This window comes from Cygnus atratus, chromosome Z (genome assembly GCF_013377495.2).
Source record: "Cygnus atratus isolate AKBS03 ecotype Queensland, Australia chromosome Z, CAtr_DNAZoo_HiC_assembly, whole genome shotgun sequence".
NCBI lineage: Eukaryota > Metazoa > Chordata > Aves > Anseriformes > Anatidae > Cygnus > Cygnus atratus.
In genome coordinates this window covers 26,093,655-26,115,012 of record NC_066396.1, presented here as the reverse complement: position 1 = coordinate 26,115,012, position 21,358 = coordinate 26,093,655, and the positions used below count along the sequence as shown (strand labels likewise).

Genomic DNA, 21,358 nt, shown 5'->3' with positions numbered 1-21,358 from the left:
GAACTATAAGGTTTTATGGTAATGAAGGATATCTTTAATAAATACCACCTGACAATCAACTGCAGCAGTATTTTAGAATCACAGAATATCCCGTGTTGCAAGGGACACACAAGGATCAATTCCAGTTGCTAGCTCTAAACAAGACCACCCAAAAATAAAACCATATGTCTGAGAATGTTGTTCAAACACTTCTGGAACTCTGGCAGCTTTGGTACTGTGACCACTGCCCTGGGGAGCCTGCCCCAGTGCCCGACCACCCTCTCAGTGAAGAACCTTTCCCTAACACCCAGCCTGACCCTCCCCTCTCCCAGCTCCATGCCGTTCCCTTGGGTCCTGTCGCTGTCCCCAGAGAGCAGAGCTCAGCGCCTGCCCCTCCGCTCCCCTCGTGAGGGAGCTGCAGGCCGCCATGAGGCCTCCCCTCAGCCTGCTCTGCTCTGGGCTGAGCAAATCAAGGGACCTCAGCCACTCCTCATACATCTTGCCCTCTAGACCCTTCACCATCTTTGTTGCCCTCTTTTGGATGCTCTCTAATAGTTATATGTCCTTTTTATACTGTGGTGCCCAAAACTGCACACGGTACTGAGGTGAGGCCTCACCAGCACAGAGCAGAGCAGGACAATCCCTTCCCCCGACCAGCTGGCAGTGCTGGGCCTGATGCACCCCAGGGTAGGGTTGCCCCTCCTGGCTGCCAGGGCACACTGCTGGCTCGTGTTCAGCTTGCTCTCGACCAGAACCCCAGATCTCTTTCTTTTAGGCTGCTCTCCAGCCTCTTGTCCCCCAGTCTGGGCATATAGCCAGGGCTGCCCCATCCCATGTACAGAATCTGGCACATGCACTTGTAAAATTTCATGCAGTTGTTGACTGCCCAGCCCTCTAACCTGTCAAGATCCATCTGCAAGGCCTCTCGACCCCTGAAGGAGTCAACAGCTCCTCCCAATTTAATGTCATCTGCAAACTTACTCAGTATACCTTCAAGTCCTGCATCCAAGTCACTTATGAAAACACTGAAGAGAACTGGCCCTAAAATAGAGCCCTGTGGAACCCCATAGTGACTGACAGCCAGCTTGATGTAACTGCATTTACTGTAACTCCTTAATCCTGATCCATCAGCCAATTGTTCATCCCTTTAGGATGTCCAGGATAGAGTAATAGAACAAAATTTAAGTCTGCATGTATATCAACTTTTTATACTACTCAGGATTTCTCAAGCCTTAACCACATAACAGAACTCTTGAGCTCAAGCCTCTGCTCTGTTATAAATCAGCTGAATACCTTCAATGTTTTTCATTATCTGACTGAAAACAAATCAGCATCAGCTATTGACTTTCACTTTCCTCTCTTATAACTTCATGTACATGGCTAATTCTTGACAGTTCTTTACTTAATGTGATCCAGTGAGTGTACTTTGAATACTTGTCCTTTGGTCTCCTATTTCTGAGGAGTCAACTCTAAGTTTCAGCAGTTAATATTGCCAGTAGCCCAATTAAATCCCATGTTTCCATCGAATTGGAGACCACTGCCACAGAAACATATCAGTTCTGGAAGGGTGACATAATTCTACACTTAAAATACTTGAAGAAGCTATTTCAGTGAGCTGATTTAACAAGTATTCCTCTCATTAAATAAAGAGGAAAGAAACAAGTATCATCTTATAAAACATCCCTGTAGAATTATCTATCAATCTCTGCATCTCTGCCCAATGTGATAGGAATGAAAAAAGAAGACAAGAAGGGACTGTGGCTTTCTGAATATAAATTTAATGTCTCATAATTAATACTATGACTAATCATTATGGTAATCTTAATTGCTGAAAATACAGCAAGACTACTCAGTGACAGCAGCTTTCTGTTTATGCTTATACATCAACAAAAATGCGTACATTATATGCTACTAGCAGCAATAAGTACTTATCAAAAATCATTATGTCCCCAGCTGAAACCAAATATGTGCACACCTAATATGAACACCTAAAAGAAAGCTTTGTAAGAATCCAAGCCTCCTTTCCTACAAGGAAATATTTTAGACATCAACACCATACAATACCACCCTGTCTGGCTTTACACTAAAGAAAAGCTTCTTGTAATACACCAGGTTAGGAGGGAGACAGTTATTGTGCCTGACTCTGGATCAGCAAGATCAACAAAAACTAAATTTACAGCATAGTTAGAGACTGTAGAAAAAAAATATTCAGGCATTAAATGCATTCTAACGATCTTACAGTGTTAAGATATTATACGGACATAGGAGTAAAGATTAACTATATACCACAGGAAGAATATTCTAAACATTTATCTTTGAGCATAATTCTTTTTCCACTATTAAAAGCTGATTAGAAAAAAAAACCTACTATCTTTGCTACCAAACACTTATTAAACCAGAAGCATTCATTCCGAAACTTTGGCCCAGATGAAGAGCTTCAAAAAAAAAAAAAGTGTTTTATGACAATTTCAGAAGTAAATTTCTACATCCCCGAGAGGCAAGAAGTGATCTACTAGTATTTCTGAACCTCTAGTACTTAAGCAGTAATCACTAACTGCAGCTACAAGTAATTAACAGAAGTTTACCAAGTTTCAGAGATGCCATTTCAAACCACAAACCACAATGAAACTTAAGTGTCAAATACCCCTCAAAATACATGATCCTTAATGAAAACTGAACTAAAATATCACATTAACTTTTAGAACTGTACCCACGTTTTGTTCTTTCCCCAACATCATTTTTTTCTATATACTCAAGAAGCTCAATAACTGAAAAAACACAGTGATTCAACTCCAAGAAATGTCAGACAGAAGACAGGAAAAAAGCCATCTATCTGTAAGAGTTTCAGTGTTACACACTTCCTAGTCAGAACACAAGATGTTCCTGAACTTCCCTTCACAAAGTGGAATATACAGAAACATTCCAGCAGCAATGTCAGCGTTGCTATAATCTCTCACTCCACCACCAGAACTGGAATTCAAGCTGCTGAGATATGTTCTAAAACATTCTTCTAGACCTCTGTTGGTCCAACTCTTTGCCACCACTTTCCTATTTCTGCCTGGCAGATATATTAAGCCTCTCGCAAGTGAACACAAGACTTTTATGGAGCTCCTGATCAGAGGCTGGTACTACTAGACTGCCACAAGTATATTAAAAACAAGTATGTGTACAGACTGCTGTTATGCATTGAACATTCCTGAATAAGTCAAATCTTGAGCAAATTTAGAAGTTTAAGCAGTTTAAGAAAGATCTTTAAAAAAACTCAGGTAATCTCTTCTACTTTTTAGGTGACTACAACACCCGTCATATATCTAAATATAAAAATCTGCTTTGCAAAAAAATCTTCTTCCAAAAATGCACTGTTCATGTAATCAATCTATCCATGTGTTTTTTCAAGCCAATCTTTTCTGAAATTATAAAACTATTTGTAAACTGAAGATTAAGAAAACACCTCCATTGTCAACCTCAATTCATCTTGAAAACACGTTTGGTAGAATAAGGTTAAATACTATTGCTCTCCTATGCTTATGTGCTACATAGAAGAAAGTAGAAGTCCAGAGGAGGGCCACAAAGATCAGACGGAAACCTCTCATATGAAGAAGGGTTGAGAGAGCTGGGTGTGCGTGTTTTCTGTTATATACCTGGACCTTTTAAGAGTAACAGAAAATCAACAGCATGATTTTTAGCAAGGATTAATTGAAATTAATATATATAATTCTGAAAGCTGCAAAAAGCAGATTTTTTTTCTTTATCTTCTAAGGCCACTTCATCATTTTGAGATTTCATTTGTATGTTCTCTGTTATCAGCATAATACTGTATCTCCAAGCATTAGGCAGAAACAGCAACAAATATCACACTTCTTTGTTCAGAGGAAGAAGTGGTAGAACATTTTCTTTAGGAAACGTTATTCAGGTTCAGAAAGTCAGAAGTCAAAGAAATACTACTCTCTTTCCAACGCAAAGTGTAAGGCTTTTGTGATGGATGCGACCTCCTTTGGTAAGTTGTTCCTGTGTCATAGACCGACTCCTTGGAAAACAGTGCCTCTTCCACAGAGAAATTGTAGCCCTGTGCATAGAAACCTTGAGTGTAATAGATGAAAAGCTGCGTACTGCAATCTGCAGTGAAAACAGCCTGTTTTCTTATTAGGAACTCTCCGCCCTGCTCCACAGTGTTGCACTGATATCACTAACTTAATGTTAAATGACCTAATAGAATTATTTGCTGTACTCATACTTGCTTTTGCTAAACATTAGCCTACAACCACAGTAACACCCTGTTGTGGTTTAACCCGGTCGGCAGCTAAGCACCACACAGCCGTTCGCTCACCCTCCCCCCTCCCTCTCTGGGATGGGGGAGAGAAACGGAAAAGTGAAGCCTGTGTGTTGAGATAGAGACAGTTTATTAGGACAGGAAAATAATGATAATAGTACTACTAATAATAATGTGTACAAAACAAGTGATGCACAATGCAATTGCTCACCACCTGCTGACCGATGCCCCTCCAATCCCCGAGCAGCCGGCCCCCCCACCCCAGCTAGCCACCCCTATATATTATTTAGCATGACCCCACTGTGGTATGGAATACCCCTTTGGCCAGTTGGGGTCAGCTGTCCTGGGTCTGTCCCCTCCCAGCTCCTGCTGCACCCCCAGCCTGCCCGCTGGCAGGACAGAGCGAGAAGCTGAAAAGTCCTTGGCTTAGTGTAAGCACTGCCCTGCAACAATTAAAACATCAGGGTGTTATCAACACTCTTCTTATCCTAATCCAAAACACAGCACCCTACCAGCTATTAGGAGGAAAATTAACTCTATCCTAGCTGAAACCAGGACACACCCCTAAAACATGAAAAGATGGCAATATTGGAATAGTACTTACTGTAATCACAGCCTTGCTCAGACAGATAGAGCCTCTGCAGCCATATTCTGTTTCATCTTCAGACTTGTAATAACTGAGTGTGTTGCTTTTCAGAACTACCCATCGATCTTGCCACCCATGAATATAGTTGGTCCACTGTAAAATAAATAAATAAATAAAAGATCTGCTAATAGAAGAATAACAATAAAAGAATTTTGTTGATATTTTAGGCTTTTAAGTACCAGGAAGAAAAAGTTTGCAAAAGGTATTTTTTTTTTTTAAATAAAGTTCTTCCCAATTGAGAACATTCTTCTTCTGCTCAGGGCTCTTAAAAATCTCTTTTGCAAACCACTGAAGTAAGGTGCTAAAAAACAGTTGTTTCAAAAGAACAGTAAGATAACAGGTGTCTTGGTTGCAACACTGTTGCCAAGGCCACTTAAATAAAGGTATCAAACACACTGATAGCACATTGTGGAAGGGGGGAGGGGGAAAACCAAACATTAACCACTAAGCTCAATTTAGCCATCTGATTTAAAATTTGAATTAGACGAAAAGAAACTTAAGTAGAACATGGAAAGAATTCTTTTATATACAATGTAATTTCTACCAAACTGATTCTTATGAAGTTTCTAATTATTTTCATGTAAACGCATATGTACCATTATCCCACCAGTATAGTGTATAACTATTATAGTGTCTAGAGTAATCAGTTCTTTATCAATTCAATCCTGCCTGCAGATATTGCTTTAGGTTTTAACTCCATAACCATTCCTTAAACATTAGGAAGATAATTGCTTGTCAGCAGACATCCAATCATCCTGATACTAAGATTTTTCTAGGGGCTAGACATTCATATATGCAATGAAATTTATATTCCAGGAACAAGTTCTGGACTCATCATATGAAGATCTACTTACAAGTGACTAATAAAGTCCTGATTATTAGTACATTATATTTGCTACTGCTTCCCAACAGAACTTCCAAACTGCACCCTGTAGAAGCATACAGCACTGAGAGTATCACAACTGTTCTGTAACTCTGGTCTTCAATCACAGGGCAAAAAATAACAAATTAGGTAATAATGCAAACAGGAAAACAAAAGCATTGAGAATAATTTTATCATGCAAGCATTTCAACATATTCACGACAACCGTTCTTTGATAAGAACTCTGAGAAGCAACTTTAAAACATCTTTTTTACCTTTAATTCTAACCACTACACACCATTTTGTAATATATTAACAGGGAGGGGGAGCAAGTGGATTAAATGGGCTAGTTTCTACATTATACTATATATGTTAGTTAACGCATGTCCCATAACTGCATGTTAACTCTAATAAATAAGAGGACCGCTAAGTGCTAAGAAGGAGAAACAAACTCCTTCACCTGAGAAATTCCTAACCATTTTCAAGCACAGTTAAGACCTACATTTGCTCGCCAAAGATAAAGCCTTTTACAATCTCCTAATATATCATATTGCTGAGTTCAGTATCTCTCAAAGAATGCCTCAGCTGAGCTTAGTACAGGAACAGGCAGCACCAGCCATCACTGGAGGTATATTAGCACTTGCTGACTTCCTCTCTTCTGCTCTCTTATATTCCCTACTCCTACCAGACGTAAAATACAGAGTCCAAAGTCATCTTGGGCAAAAGAGCAAGGGACAGGGAGGAAAGGACCTTTCCTTCTTTGACACAGTTAAGTGAGGTAAATATAGCAGTCAGTGTTGCATTTGCTGCTGCAATCATTTGCTGTTGCAACTGAAATGTCACACGAATGAAAAGACTCCTTGAAGTATACTTGGTAGAAAAAAAGGTTTTGGCAAACAAAAGACCACTGGTTAAAGCATGTGGATTCTTGTGCATCAAGACATTTCCACGTCAAAGTTCTTTGGATCCACCTTAAAATTGTAAGCAGGAAATACAATGGAAAAAAAAACTAGAGTTCTTAAACATTTAAAGAGACTGGTAAAACTTACTTACAATAAGCTTCTCTTACCAAATTATTCCCTGTCCTTCAAAGCCTTCTCTCTTTACCAAGGGCAGAACAGCTGAAACACTACTAAGCATACAGAGAGCTGCTGCATACTTTCATTGATTTACAATGTAATTATAGACAGTAAGTTTTTAAAAACAAACATATGCTTAGTAGTAAGTTTGAAATGGTACCATTTCATTTTAATTAGTTCATCTCAGGTATTACTAAGGCATCAACAAAAGGTAAAATTATCCCTCAATATTCACTGCAACAGGTTTCACCACTCTTGAATGCATGACACACATGACTGTATGACGAGATTACATCCTGCGTTCTCACAGTAAAGGCTACTCAGCTACTCTCCACATAATCAACTAGAAACACATAAAGCTTGCATATATGTACATTACAAATTTACAAAGAGGCCATGGCTTCACCTGTTACTCCAGTAAAGGACTGCAACCAAACTCAATAAAGCAATTAATTTGCCAAAATCAAAATTAACTACATCCCACAAACATTAAAGTTTCCAATGGTGAGAATCATCTAATCAAAGGAAAGCTTCGTAAAGAAAAAAACCTACACTACTAAACCAAAACATCGCATTTTATCTGGGTTAACACCTCAAGTCTGCCTCATCTTCTCCCTCCCCATCCACTAGAGATGATGAGATCTCACAGATGAGAGCCACGGCCTTTCCTTTCTCCTAGCCATTCCTCCCATCTCTGGGTTTAGGAACATTTCCAGACTGGAAGGATTTCACCGAGTCTCCCACAAAAAGCGGAGAACTGGCCTTGTTACGACCATTTCCTCATCACCCAGGGCTGGTTTATGATCCCAGAATCCCATGACCTGCGCGTTCTGCACAGGCTGGTGCCTGCCCTCATCACACAGGACAGGAAAGAAATTCAAAACGTAGCGGTTTAATTCTAAAGGTATTTAATTGTTATTATGAGGGTACTTTCTGAAAAAAGAAAAAAAGGCAAAAAAATTTTTGCTTTCAATCTTATTAATTCCACGCGCAACTTTAAAATTGTCCCCCAAATAAAATTTCCCAGTACCACCCAACGCATACTTGCAAGTCATCTCATTTTCAGCGATAAAAGGACAAAAAAAAAAATAAATAGCTGCGCTTATACTTAAAAAGGGAAACGAGCCCTAGTGCCATTTTCCTTCCTCTCCTCCCCACCTCCCGTATCTCTGGCTGCAGGGGCATTTCACTGCGCCATTCTGACACTTGGGCTGAAGGTTGCGCCGCTGCCCTCAGGGGCTGCGGGGAAGGCAGCGGGGAGCCCCGGCCAGGAGGTGACACCCGGGGGGGGAGGCGAAACTCGCTCCGAGGAGGAAGGGGGGCGGCTCGGCCGCCTTCCCCACCCGCCCGGCCGGGGCCGAGGCCGCGCCAGCGCCTCCCACGGGGGCTCCCGAGCCGCCGCCAGGCCCCGCGGCCGGCGGTTGAAGCCTCGTCCCGGTGCTCGTCGCCCTCCTCCTCCTCCTCCTCCTCCTCCTGCCCGCGAGCTGCCGGGCTCTGCCGCCGTCGGGGCGGGGAAGCCGGGGGAACGCCTCACCTTGCTGAGCACCCCGCAGAGCTCAACAGGCAGCCCGAGCTCGGTCTCGGGGTCCTCCTCGGAGCCGGAGGAATTCCAGCTCTGGTTGTCCGACATGGAGACCCGAGCCGCAACCACCGCCGAGCAGGGAACAGCCGAGTGGCCCCCGCCCACCGCAGCCTCGGCGTCCTCCAGCCCCAACGGACGAGACGCGGAGGCTTCGGGCTCTTCACCCCCCCCCCCCCCCCACACCCCTCACCACCAACCCTCAGCGCAGCTCCGCGGCCCCGGCCCGCGGCAGGAGCCACAACATAGAGGTGGCGAACGGAGGCGGGGCGAGCGCGCGCCCGCCCGCCGCTCACTCCACCCAGAGCGCTGCCGCCGCCGCCGCCGCCGCCATCTTAGGGAGGCGGGTGCGCGCTGCCGCTCCTCGCCAGCCCCTCCCCTCTCCCTCCCTCCCAGCCCCGCGCGCGGCCTGCCGGGAGTTGTAGTTACCCCCCTCCCCCGCGGAGTCTGTCCCCCCCTCCTCCCTTCCCTCCCTCCCGCCTGCCGCCATCTTGGCCTCGTCGCTTTTCGCTTGTCGGGGTCGGGTAGCGCAGGGCTCCCTCGTTAGTCAGGGGAAGCGCCTAATGGGGACCCTGCCCGCTCCCTAGCGTGAGGACTGGCAGAGGCGCCGAGGCTCCCTCCCCGCCCCAAGAACGGTGGGTGCCGGCGGGCGAGCCGCCAGCCTTTCCCGTGACAAAGATGGCGGCCGCGGGGCCGCAGGAAGGGGCGGGAGGCGCTGCCCGCTGAGAGGACAGGGCGGGGGGGGGGGCGAGGTGGCACAGCACGGCATGGCCCGCAGCAGGTAACGGGGCTCCGCCGCGCCGCGTCCCGGCTCTGGCCCGGCGGCAGCGGCGTGCGGGGGCTGCCCGCCTGGTGCCGGTGCCAGCGCCCTGCTGGGAGGCCCGGTGTCAGCCGAGCGGCGGCCAGAAGCCCGCCTGAGCCGTGAGGTAGCAGCGTCTCGTGTGTCTGACTGCTGTTTCTATAGAAAAGGGAATGAAATAATACCTGTTTGGTTGGTTGGTTGGTTGGTTGTTTTTTTTTGTTTGTTTGTTTTTTGTCAGTTCGATGTTATTTCTTCGTCAGAGCTCCACCCGAGATGTACAACTTTGCCGGTATTTATGGAGGTAGTAATACTTCTGGAAAGAAAGCGAGTTTATCGCTTAACAGTCTATGAACAGATATAGGGACGTAGGAGGAACTTCATATTTGTGCTGGCTCATCTTTTTGCTTATTACTTTTTTTTTTTTTTAAAGCTTAAATAGTTTGGTTCAAAACTACAGCATCAAAAGAATGACGCTGTCAATTTTTCTCTTAACTACCTGTGACAAATCATGGTGTAATTTTTCCATGTTATGCTGCTTGAAAGTTTCCACTGAGGATTATCTGTTGAAAGAGCTCTTACCATCAAGATGTCTGTTTAAATGCATTCTCTATATAAGGGACAGCTAAAATTTAAATAACTTTCACTGCCTCAGTCTTTGGCATAAAGATATTCGCAATGAATGTACATCTGCAGCACTGAAAGCGCGTGGTAAAGCAACATAATTATCCTAAACAATTAGAAATAGAGGACAGTCACAGACATTTTAATACTTGTGTAATTACTGGAATGCACAGAAATATTTCTTACCAGGCTATTGTGGATACTATTTATGACAACTTTCTAACATATAAAGTTGTTGAGAAATTTTGTTCTTTGCTTCACTAGCTGTTTGGAAAGAAATGAAGATATTTGTCCTTAGCATCTGCTGCAGTATACTCCAAGTGTTAAGCAAGCAGGATGGCTGAGTTTTATATGTATTGAAACGTATAAGAAAAATTTATAGTTCTTCTCAGGGGTATATTGATGAAGTTAAGTGGCATCACTTTTAAAGGTAGTTGTTTTTTCCTCATTACATTCTGAATTTATTTCATTATCTGTTCTCATTGAGAGTAGGGAATGAAGAGACATGTCTGAACAAGCCTTTTGGCAATGGCAGTGATGTGTACTCAGGTAGCCACGCACCCTCGCATTTTCTGTCTAGGATTATCACCATAGTTGCAGATTCTCTTTTTGTTCTCGTTTGTTTTTATATCTGCCACATCTTCCTAACTTGTCGTTGTCTTTTTTTTTTCCCATAATGCCACCACCTGATGTTCTTTAAACAGGTGTATTGAAATTGTGGCTAACCTGAGATAAATTACGTCTTCTTTCTAATGTTCTGACCATCCCTTTCATATATGATTAGTTGCCTACTGCTTTTAGCGAGATCGGGTCATGTCTACATGAGCAAGTACTGTGGTGCAGTGGGAGTAGATGTGCAAAGGAAAGATTTGGTGCTGAAGACCTTAAGTTCATCCTGTTTATATTTTTAGAGGTTTTTCTTCAGACTAACTCTAGTCTGGTCCCATGTTGGGAACCTCCATTAGCAATTGGAATGCATCAGGTATGCTCTGGAATTACAGTCTTCCAGTTAAGTTTGAGAAGAATCTGATTTGCATGCTCTGAGGCCAAACTGCGATGCAAACCAAAGCCACAGTAAAAGAAGGTGATCAAACTGATGCACTGATGTTGACTACACACTCTGCTATACCTCCTCCTGTGCCTTTTCCACCGAGCCTTTATTTTGTGCTTCATTGCTGTATTCATTCTTCCATTGCAAGCCCTTTCTTGTATTCAGTCTTTATTCCCGATGTATTAGATTGTGAGCAGTTTACAAATCATTGTTATAATTGGAAGTAATCATCGCATTTCTTAGAATACTGGAACAGTTGCTATTGTTCTGTATTGCTGATGTACTAAGTGTAATACAAAAATGCATTATTGGAGTTTTACTTCTAAAGATATTACTCGTAAACATCATTAAATTAGTAACTTTATAAATATCTGATTTTTTTCTTGCTTTTTATATCTTTTATTTCCAGTGTTATTGTACCTTCAGCTGTAGTGTGTTCACTGTATGTTATTAAAACACTTTCATCATTAGTGTATTTTCTAGTATGTTCATGCTGGTAGTTAAAACTTGTTCTTAAATTTAGGACTATTTTTCTTAAAAGATTTTTGAAGGAGTTTTGTTTGTAGAAGAGCATATTGCCTAGCAGTATAGGCTCCCAGATATAAATGATTCAGTCTTTCTTTTTCCTAAAATAATTGTAATCTCTGTGTTAGAATTTTTCCTTTTAAATAAAACATTTAAACAGAAGATTACTGCTAATTATGAATATATAAGCAATAAGCACATCTCTGTAATAATGTGATTGCAGGTAACTACACCACTTCTGATATATTTCTTACTGATGAATGTTCATAATAGTTCAGTTCCTTCATTATTTTCTTTCTGGCTTAAAAAAATAAAGCATTTGTTTCCAGTAATCTAGAAATACAAGGAAACCTTGGTTAAAAACTTGTGATTAGTCTTTTTCAGTTTAGAAGATCTTGTGAACTGTTGAATAGAGACAGGAGAAGATATTCACAGCAGTGTTTTGCCCTTGGAATAAACTTGGAATAAACATGGACTTAAAACCATGAGGTTTTCAGAACATAGCTATAGAGGAGCTGAAAGCAGGATTTGCAGCAAAACTGTACCACATCTTGCCTGCAGGAAATTAATAGGGGATAGATAGTCCACTTGTTTAACTTAACTGGTTGTGAAGAATTATTCAAATAGTTTAATGAATGGCATAAAATACATATTTTGACATCTTTATTTTGGGCATTGTCAGAAGCAGTCTCTTTCTGTTTATTTTGCAGTGTGAATTTATTTTTAAAAGGCTTGGGTTGTCTGTAATTTGCAAGCCAATTATTTCAGGAAAGACATAATTCTAGGGCTCTTTTTTGAAAGCTATTTCCTAGGTACTTGGATCTAAGTTTTCATAAAATGTGTTAGGTCAGCCGATACTTGAAAAATAGTCCCAGTGGGCTGTGTCAGCTTGGGTAAGCACTTAGAATTTTAAGTTCTGTGAATCCTGGCCCGAGTGTTATGCTTAGCATGATTAATTTATCACATAACTCAGCTGATTACAATTGTAAATAGTACTTAGATGTTTCTTAGGCGATTCTCTGTTCTAGAGAACTAATAACATTTTATGATCTATTCAGAGAAAGCAGTGAGACAGTAGCAGTTTTGAATGTTGCTAGTAGAGAACCTGGGTGGTTAACACTGTGTATGTTTACCTGCTAATAACACTGTTGCACAGTTCTTCCTGGCAGCTCTATTTTTTTAATCCCTACAGGATTAAAACTGACACCAGTCTTCTTCTGGGGGCTGTTGAGTATCTAGGGCTCTAGTAAATACCAGCCCACTTGTGGCTGAAAAGAATTGATCTGGTAGTTCAGAAGGACAGACTGATGTGCTTGCTTGCACGTGTCTGTTGGTGGTTTCTCCTGCTGAGAAGCAAAGACTGTAACAGCAACTCATACTTAAATTATTGGTTGGGAAACGTGTTTTTACAAGGAATTAAGAGTTATGGAGTTTGCCCCTGGCTAAAATGTTTCCTTGCTGAATGAATACTTAGTAAAGACAGGTGCCATAAAGACTTTTCTGCTGGAAATGATATAATGTAACATTCCTCGTCAGGATAAAATTCTTAAATCACTCAAGTGATGGCTAAGTCAAGCAGAATGAAATCAAATGCACTACTGGAGTTTGTAGTGTAACCTTTTAAGTATTGGAGATGTTAAAAATATTCTAGTGGGGTTGAGCTTTGCTAGTTTGAATATGTAGTTGTTCTTGTCTTAGAAATTCAAGAAATAAAGCAAAGCATTTGTGGGAAACCCATTGTTCACATGGCCTGGCTCTGTTGCGTTAGTTCCTATACCCAGTTGACGTAGCTGGGGTTTACTTCTTTAATGATGGTACTTCAGGCAGTTACATGCACAGCCTAGATGAAGATACTTCTGTACAGGGAGTGAAATAAGAATTGTTGCTGCGTGGCCACATGTTCTATCTTAACTAGAAACTGGGGGGGAGGAAGTTTGTGCCCATTTGAAATGTTGATTTGGGTGAGTTGTGGTCATAATGAGAAGGTCTGTTGTATTCTGTTTATTACTTTTAGCAGTGTTTCATTAGCACCCAGCAGCTTTGTTCTGAGGTGGCCCGTGATGTGGTTTCCCGCAAAAATAATTTCCAGTCCAAGGGAGACGTCTGAAGGATTGGGTTTGAGAGTTACTCTTGAATCAGTCTGCTTGGCTTCTTTGTTCTGAATTCATTTTTTCAATTTTGTTCTCTTTAAGTATTTTTCAATGCTTGGCCCAAAATAATGAAGTAGATAGAGAACATATTTCATGCTTACTTGTGAAGTATTGTCTTTGGTACAAGTGATCCTTGTTTCTGTCCAAGAGTATCTCCATTCACTTACAGAAGAGTTTAACAGTTTTCCACGTCTTTTGTCAAAATAGTTGTCATGAGTATTAAAAAATCAAAAAAGAAAAAGAGGGGGAGGGGATGAGGGAGAGAGAGCTTGATCTCTTATATTTTGATTCAGCGTATATATAACTTTCTACATGACATTTTTGAGTATATTTTACATTTATATAAATGAAAGTTTTCGCAAATAAATGATTGAGTTTTCCCATCGAAGTTCTAGAACCAGTAGCTGCTGATGATTAAGGGTATGTATATCATTAGTTTATGTTTTTTAGTAGAAGAAGTTGCTTATAACAGTAAACTTTAATTCCATCTCAGTTAAATATAAAGTGACTGCAAAGGGTTGTTGTTAGTGACTTTTGTAGCATTCTCACTAGAGAGGGACGCTAATTGAGCTTGCATATTTTCATTCATGTAACTTAGCTTGGCTTATGAGATTTTTGGTTCAAGTGTGCATTATGGTGAGATACTGACGCAGAAAAGTTTTATGACAAGTGTATCTCTTGGAAGAACTGAAATTGCTTCTTCTTGAGTCTTAAGCTGCTGAATTACCCCTTTCACTGAAGCTAAATATTTCACTCGTGTTTCACTTCTGAGGATCTTCTGAACACTTAGGAAGCATTTCAGGAGTATGATATTCTTTACAACCATATTCTGTGTGGATGTGATTATTTTAATAATTGGTTGAAGCACAATATGGAAGAAATTTTTCTATTCCACACTTGCACTGAGTGCTCTGAACTTCTCTAGTATTTGATAATGGGTCATTTGTAAAGTTTTCATAAGAAAAAGTGAAGATCCAGGGATCTCACTATATATAGTGATAATTCAAAGAAAGATTTTTGTTTTCATTTTTTCCTTCTCTTTGATGTTTTTTGAGTAGTACAAACTTCAGAAGCATTTATATTTTTGAGCATAGTGCAAGCCACAGTACACTTGATCTTAGCCAAAAGTCTGGGAAGTGATCCTTTGTGGTCAAAACTGGATGAAGTTGTTCAACTTGGTTAACTGTTTATTGTGCTTACAGTGCTTTTTTATAGAATCATTTGGGTTGTCAAAGACCTCTAAGATCTCCAAGTCCAACTGTTAACCTAGCACTGCCAAATCTACCACTAAACCACGTCCCTAAGCACCACATCCACACATCTTTTAAAATAACCAGGGATGTTGACTCAACCACTTCCCTGGGCAGCTTGTTCCAGTGCTTCACAACCATTTCAGTGAAGAAATGTTTCCTGATTTCCAACTTAACACCCACCCCCCGGCACAACTTGAGGACATTTTCTCTTGTCCTGTTGCTTGGGAGGGGAGGCTGACCCCCAGCTCCCCCCACCTTCCTTTCAGGCAGCTGTAGATAGCAATAAGGTCTCCCCTGAGCCTCTTCTTCTCCAGACTAAACAACCCCAGTGCCGTCAGCTGCTCCCCATAGGACTTGTGTTCCAGGCCCTTCACCAGCTTCATAGCCCTTCTCTGGACATGCTCCAGGGCCTCGATGTCCTTCTTGTAGTGAGGGGCCCAAAGCTGAACGCAGTACTCGAGGTGCGGCCTCATCAGAGCTGAGTACAGGGGGATTATCCCTTCCCTGCTCCTGCTGGCTACACTATTCCTGATCCAAACCAGGATGCCGTTTGTCGTCTTGGCCACCTGGGCACACTGCTGGCTCATGTTTATGTTCAGCATCAATCAGCATCCCCAGATCCTTTTCCTCTGCACAGCTTTCCAGCCACTCTGCCCCAAGCCTGTAGTGCTGCATGGGGTTGCTGTGGCCAAAGTGCAGGACCCGGCACTTAGCCATGTTGAACCTCATCCCATTGGCCTCTGCCCATCAACCCATCCTGTCCAGGTCCCTCTGCAGGGCCTTCCTACCCTCCTGCAGATCATCACTCGTGCCTGCCATGGTCTCGTCTACAAACTTACTGAGGGTGCACTCAATCCAGTCATCCAGACCATTGATAAAGATACAGAATTGAAAGTTTTTAAACGACACCTATTAACATCTTGGCCTTGTCACTGAAATTAAAGATAGTATTTAGTTTCTTCTGATACAACCTGCATCCAGTGACAGAATTCCTGAAGTTAGCTCTTCACCCAGTCTCAACACTTGTATGCAAATGTAGCTGTTATAATTTTGTTTTGTATTTGCTAAAATAAAAATAGAAGAGCTTAAATAAAGGAATGTCTAAAACACTTTAATTAAGAGGAAATAGGAAGTTTCTTTTGGGCTTATACCATAACAAATGAGATGTCATGTTTTCATGAAATGTTACTGGAGGCTTCTTGAATTTTACAGAAATTGAAGAAACTATTTACAAATAAAAATTTAGATCCTTATTTTAGCTATTCCCGAAAAAGGAAAATAATTTTTAAAAATTGTATAGGAAAGAGTCTTTCATAAGTGTGTTGCTATTTGCAATGTCATATGTATATTTTTACACATTGTGTATTTTCCCACTGTGAAGACTAACTGTGGGCAATTTAGATACAAAAGATGATCCCTTACATTTGTGGTAGATGTCTTGATTCCTTTGAGCTGCAGGGGAGGTAAGCAGTTGTATATCTTAGTAACTTTGCATCTGACGCTTTATTTCTTTTATTGGCAGGAGCATCTGTGATAGCAAAGATAACAGATTTTATTTTATTTTTCTTTATGAGAAGTGGTACATAATTTACATGCATCAAATCATCATTCAGTGTGGCAATTTCTTTTTCAAGGCTTTCTGTGGAAGTGACCCTTTCTATTCCTAATATTACTGCTCAACAAGTTGTTACACTATCAATGAAAGGAAACTGTTAACAAGTTTTGCCAGTGTTAATGGTTTGTATAATAACACTATCTCCACTGAACTGAATAGTCACAGAAATATAGTCTCAGATATTCCATGATTTTTCTCCACCTTTTTGTTTTGCCATTAACTGCTGGCATTCAGTGCCTAAGTCTTCCTCTTCCTCTTTAGAAGCCCCTGCAGTGGCAAATGGAAAATTGCATCTGCTGTGTAACAATGATTCTACTGCTTCTCGTCCCTATCTCCAAATCACAGGAATAACAGGATAGTATTTAACTGTTGATTGCCCTCAGACTTCTGATTTCACACCCTATTTACTTGCTATGACACTGCAAGAGATTTAATGTGCCCTGTTTAAAGGAAACGTCTCATTCTTGAGGTGACAGCATGCCAAAAATATGTCACAAATATGTCACTCTTTACCTAGACATTTCTGAGCCAGTGTTTTGTTAGACTCTAAACTTTTACCCACTTTTCCAAGTTGATTTAGCCAAAACTTTCTAATACTATGTCACCACCACCTATCTGCTTTCCCTGGGATAATTTGCTATTAAAACTTTTATCTTTACCAGTTTCTACACTGACATTTTGTTCATGTTTTTTACAGTGTTTCAAATGGTGCTTCTCCTGCATTTCCTTTAAATACATATATATATATATATATATATATATATTTGTTATGGTAGATGATCCACTGACCATTTTATCTGTCAGTGTTGTATTTTTTGTTTTATTGACATTTCCATGGTTCATTTAAGTATGCTAAATATTTAAAAAAAAATTTTTTAGGCCTGTTACTCTGAAAGGAAGATAATCTTGTTCTATTCATGTTAAGCAACTGATAATTGTATCAGTTGTTATTCATCTTTTCCCTTCCGTACACATTTAAGCTTCAATGACTAATGTCATGTCCTTAAATAAATATTTTCCTCTTAATTCCAGCTAAGGTATTATTTGATGTTTATTGTCTTGTACTAGCAATGTATTTTGTTCCACACAAGAGGCTGAAAAAATAAAATTCGTTAGGAGACTAGCAGTTATGAGACTTTTTAAAAACTTTTATTTTTCATCACTGGTATCATCATGGTAATTTTTCTTCACTCAATATATAACAGTGTGAGAAAGAAGGCTTTTGACTTAAACACATGCATTGGTGTTCAAAGCCCTTGCTATAAGACTGAGCCTTTAAGAGTGGTCTGAATGAAGGATGGGAAAGATTTGTACGTGCAAGGGATAGACACTTCTTCAAGAGTATGAAACAGCTAAAAAAAAAAAAAGTTGCAAAGACTGGAATAGGAAATGGAAGCAATACCTTTGTGTTCATGCCAGCTTCTTGAAGGGAAAGAGTGATAAAAGAACTAGGGGGAGTAGTGGCAGGGTATTTACCTTGAGAAAAGCCTTTATTGAGAATTATGCCCATTACTTACCAGAGATTGCAAGTAACAATGGAATTATTTGTGGAGCTAATTGAGATGGGGATGTGCATGAGTTTGAGATGAAACTTGGAAGTGATGTGTGTGTTACAGAGTTTTTTCCTTCAGCTGCAGTCTAGCAGCCTGGTTCTCGTAAATGTTTATGTTAACTGTAAGAGATTGTCCTCCTGTAAGTGGAAGATTAATGAACGTTTCGTCATCGTTGTCTTTTATTTGATAGATACACACGAGCTATGAAGCAACTCCCATTCCCAGTTGCCACTATAGAAGCTAAAGTGCTACTAAGGGGTCAAGAGAAGAGTTCCGGTCTCTGCACCTCCAGGTACTTACTATTCCTTGAAATGCAACAAGCTGTAGATAAACACAACCTTACTTAACTGGTCTTAAGTCTTTGCAAGGCATCATAGAAAATAATCTAAATTAATGGAATATGTTTAAAATTGCAATATTTTTATCAGAATATTTTTAAGGACTTTAATAGCTGACTCCAGTTGGCTACAGTGTTTCAGGGCGTGATCTTCAGGAAAATACTAACACTGCACCATTAATTTAAAAAAGTCAGCCGTGTGGTTCTTTCATCACAAAAAATCAGCTCTAAATGTGAAAATACATAATGACATTCTTCACTTTGGTCGATAATGAGTTCCACTTAAGTCTTGGAGTAATAAAAGCAGCATTTTAAAATACCCTCTAGACAAATTGTAACACTATTAGATTTGTGTAGTTTGTGGTTGCATTTAATAGAGCTTCTCTAAGTGCCTGAAAGGGTGTGGTTCCTCCCAACAGGAAGGGCTCCTGTCATATGGAGCGGCTTGAAGAGGAAGTTCAGGAGCAAATGTGCTTCCTGCATGAAAGTAAAGCTTAAGTTGTTTATGAGTCAGCAACTTCGAGTAGGAAGAAGGTCCTTCTCTATGCTTTTCCAGTAATAAATGTGTGTTAAATAATTCAGGAGAATATCAGACTCCTTCTTGTTTCAATCCAACAAAAATAAGACCACAAGGTCATGCTACAGAGGTTAATTTAGGTTTGTTCATTTTAAGATAAATTTATTATCTAAACAATGTACCATGTAATTAGAGCCTATAGAAAGGTTCAGCAATTTACTTTCATAAAGTATAAAGGAAGATGTCTCACATATCAGAGGTACCAGTATGTGGAAAAACTTACCTATGGCAGCACTTGAGTACAAAAAGCTTGGTAAGTTCCATTAACTGGATGCCATGGCTCTACAAATTAATGGAAAAAAATGATTGTAGGAATTTTACCCTGAATTAAACAATAAGGTTTTATTCAAAGCCTTTAATTAAAGCCATCTGTTTCTAAAAGATGAGCTGTAATTCAAACAGAAGTTTTGAATTTGAGTTAGAAAATACTGGGAAAGTTTACATGGCTTGTCTCAAGCAGGAATGAGGACTAAATGAACAATGGATTTCTGCAATCTAAAATCATTGTTTACTTTTTTTTGTTTTGTTCTACTATGTAATAGTCTAGCAGGCTATATAATGGGGTACAAGGGTATAAGATGCTAGCCTTTACGTGAATCTAGTGGTGCTCAATTATTTCTGTAAGACAGCTTTTAAAAGAGTTTTTCTTTAAGTTACTCAAAAAGTAAAATCTTACTGTCTCGAAGCTCTGTCAGAATTACAGATGGCTTTATTTGGTGGGTATGGAAGGCCAGCCACTTTACATGAATGTGTCTCCATATTTGTGTATGTTGTTTTTGTGAATAAGTATAATACACAGCAAATTATTTTTGTGTTGTTCAGCTGGAGCTTAGAAACAAATATGATTTAATATGATTTAAATTCTTTTTTTTTTTCTTCCAGATATTAAGTCTTTAGAGTAGTACTTGTTTTCAAGAAGTACTATGGACAACATGAAAAAAGCTGATGACAGCTCTAGTAATGATGGAGTTCTGCTTAGAATGGGCCTCAATGATAACAAAGCTGGAATGCAAGGTTTGGATAAAGAGAAAATCAATAAAATCATCATGGAAGCTACCAAGGTTGGTTTGATTACCTTTTTTCCCCCCCCAGTGCTTCATCCCAACATCGTAAGCCCCTCTTCATCCCAACCCCAGGTTTTATCCCTCACATGTGTAAATGGAGGACAGCTTTTAAGAAGAAATGCATGTATGGGGAGGGAGTGCAGGTTAGCATACCTGTGGATTCATGCACAGGGACTTAGAGGAACACAACTGAATAGGTCATTAGGTGTTCCTTTTTTGCGTGAAGCAGTATATAAATAGCACGGTGTTGTTCAGAGGTATTGTGAAGGTTTCAGCTTCTTTAGGCTTTTCCCCTTTCCATTCCTTTTGCCCACCCCATCACCCAAGTAGAGCTACCTCTATCGGTCACCTTTCCGTAACTGATGAAGTTGATGGGACCATATTTTTCTAATACTTTCACTAGAATTCCATTGTCCCTATCTTTTTGTCCTTCTTAAATGGTACTTGAGAGAGGCAGCTAATAGTGTGTGGCTTTGTATCAAAGATCCTCAGAGGAGGCCACAAATCTACAAGGCACTGAAATACTATTCCTCTTATTTTTTCTTTGCTCCTGCACATAGGCACATCAAGGCTTCTATTGATTTCAATGTTCTTTTACTTGTTCTTTGTTTCTTGAAAACTTGGCTCTTTGTCATACACATGCCTCATAACAATATTCGGAAAAAAATATTTCTGAAGAACAGTTATTGTTTCATCACATGTTTTGAAATGGAATGAGCTGTAAAATAGGCTTTCAAAACTGATATACAGGCTTCTCTGTATTAGGATATATTTCTGTCAATAAAGCAAGAGAATATAATACCAGGTATAGTTCAAGAAATCTGAAAATAACCTTCAGTTCTTTCTGAAACTTACCTTCTTTTGCAGTCCTTTCAAAATTAAACCTACAAACACTACCCACAATTGTATTTCAACAAAAACTTATATAATTTCAGCTGTGAAATACTGCAAGAGATGTAAAACAAACAAACAAAACCAAAATAAAGCATAAACCCCCCTGCTTTAATACCAATCTTAAATATTTGTGTTGCCTCCCACACCAACATTCTGGTATTGATTTCTTTAAATGAGACTCTACAAGTCATGTTTCATTGCAGAGGGGAGAAAAGATGGTATGTATATCTGATGAAGAAAGAAAACGTACCCTAATTTCTTCTAAGCAATAAGATATGACATATAGTCCTTCTATTAATTGTTTTTACCATAATTATAAAAGAGAGTATTTTTGCTTTTTCATGTAAATGCATGGTTCTTATTTGACTGTTCTTGAATTCTTGGTGTCAGTGCACGTTTGGTAGTCAGAGACTTTGAACTACAAATTTGTCTACTTCTGCTGATTTTTGTCAGCTGGTTCAACAGAAGATGGTACCTCTTCCTACAAATGTTATTTCTCTT

The 21,358-nt window shown here is 40.1% G+C and overlaps 2 protein-coding genes across 9 annotated transcripts in view; one reads left to right on the top strand and one right to left on the bottom strand.

Annotated features, from left to right (window-relative positions):
• CERT1 (ceramide transporter 1) overlaps positions 1-8,771 on the bottom strand; it is an 81,584-nt gene extending 72,813 nt beyond the window's left edge. The window contains exons 1-2 of one of the 2 annotated variants that reach the window (XM_035553590.2): positions 8,371-8,771; positions 4,854-4,988 (exon numbers count right to left, since the gene is read on the bottom strand). In XM_035553590.2, the coding sequence (XP_035409483.1) occupies positions 4,854-4,988; positions 8,371-8,466 (231 nt within the window). In that variant the 5' untranslated portion in view covers positions 8,467-8,771. The remainder of the gene's footprint in view (positions 1-4,853; positions 4,989-8,370) is intronic. The other variant, XM_035553588.2, reaches the window with a different exon arrangement.
• A 96-nt stretch (positions 8,772-8,867) lies between these two features.
• Positions 8,868-21,358, top strand: part of POLK (DNA polymerase kappa) — a 35,587-nt gene continuing 23,096 nt past the window's right edge. Inside the window, exons 1-3 of one of the 7 annotated variants that reach the window (XM_035553593.2) lie at positions 8,868-9,050; positions 18,176-18,277; positions 19,782-19,960. In XM_035553593.2, coding sequence (XP_035409486.1) covers positions 19,823-19,960 — 138 coding nt within the window. In that variant the 5' untranslated portion in view covers positions 8,868-9,050; positions 18,176-18,277; positions 19,782-19,822. Of the gene's footprint in view, positions 9,051-9,074; positions 9,342-9,457; positions 9,519-18,175; positions 18,278-19,781; positions 19,961-21,358 lie in introns of those variants that run through there. The other 6 variants (XM_035553597.2, XM_050716484.1, XM_035553592.2 and 3 more) reach the window with 6 other exon arrangements.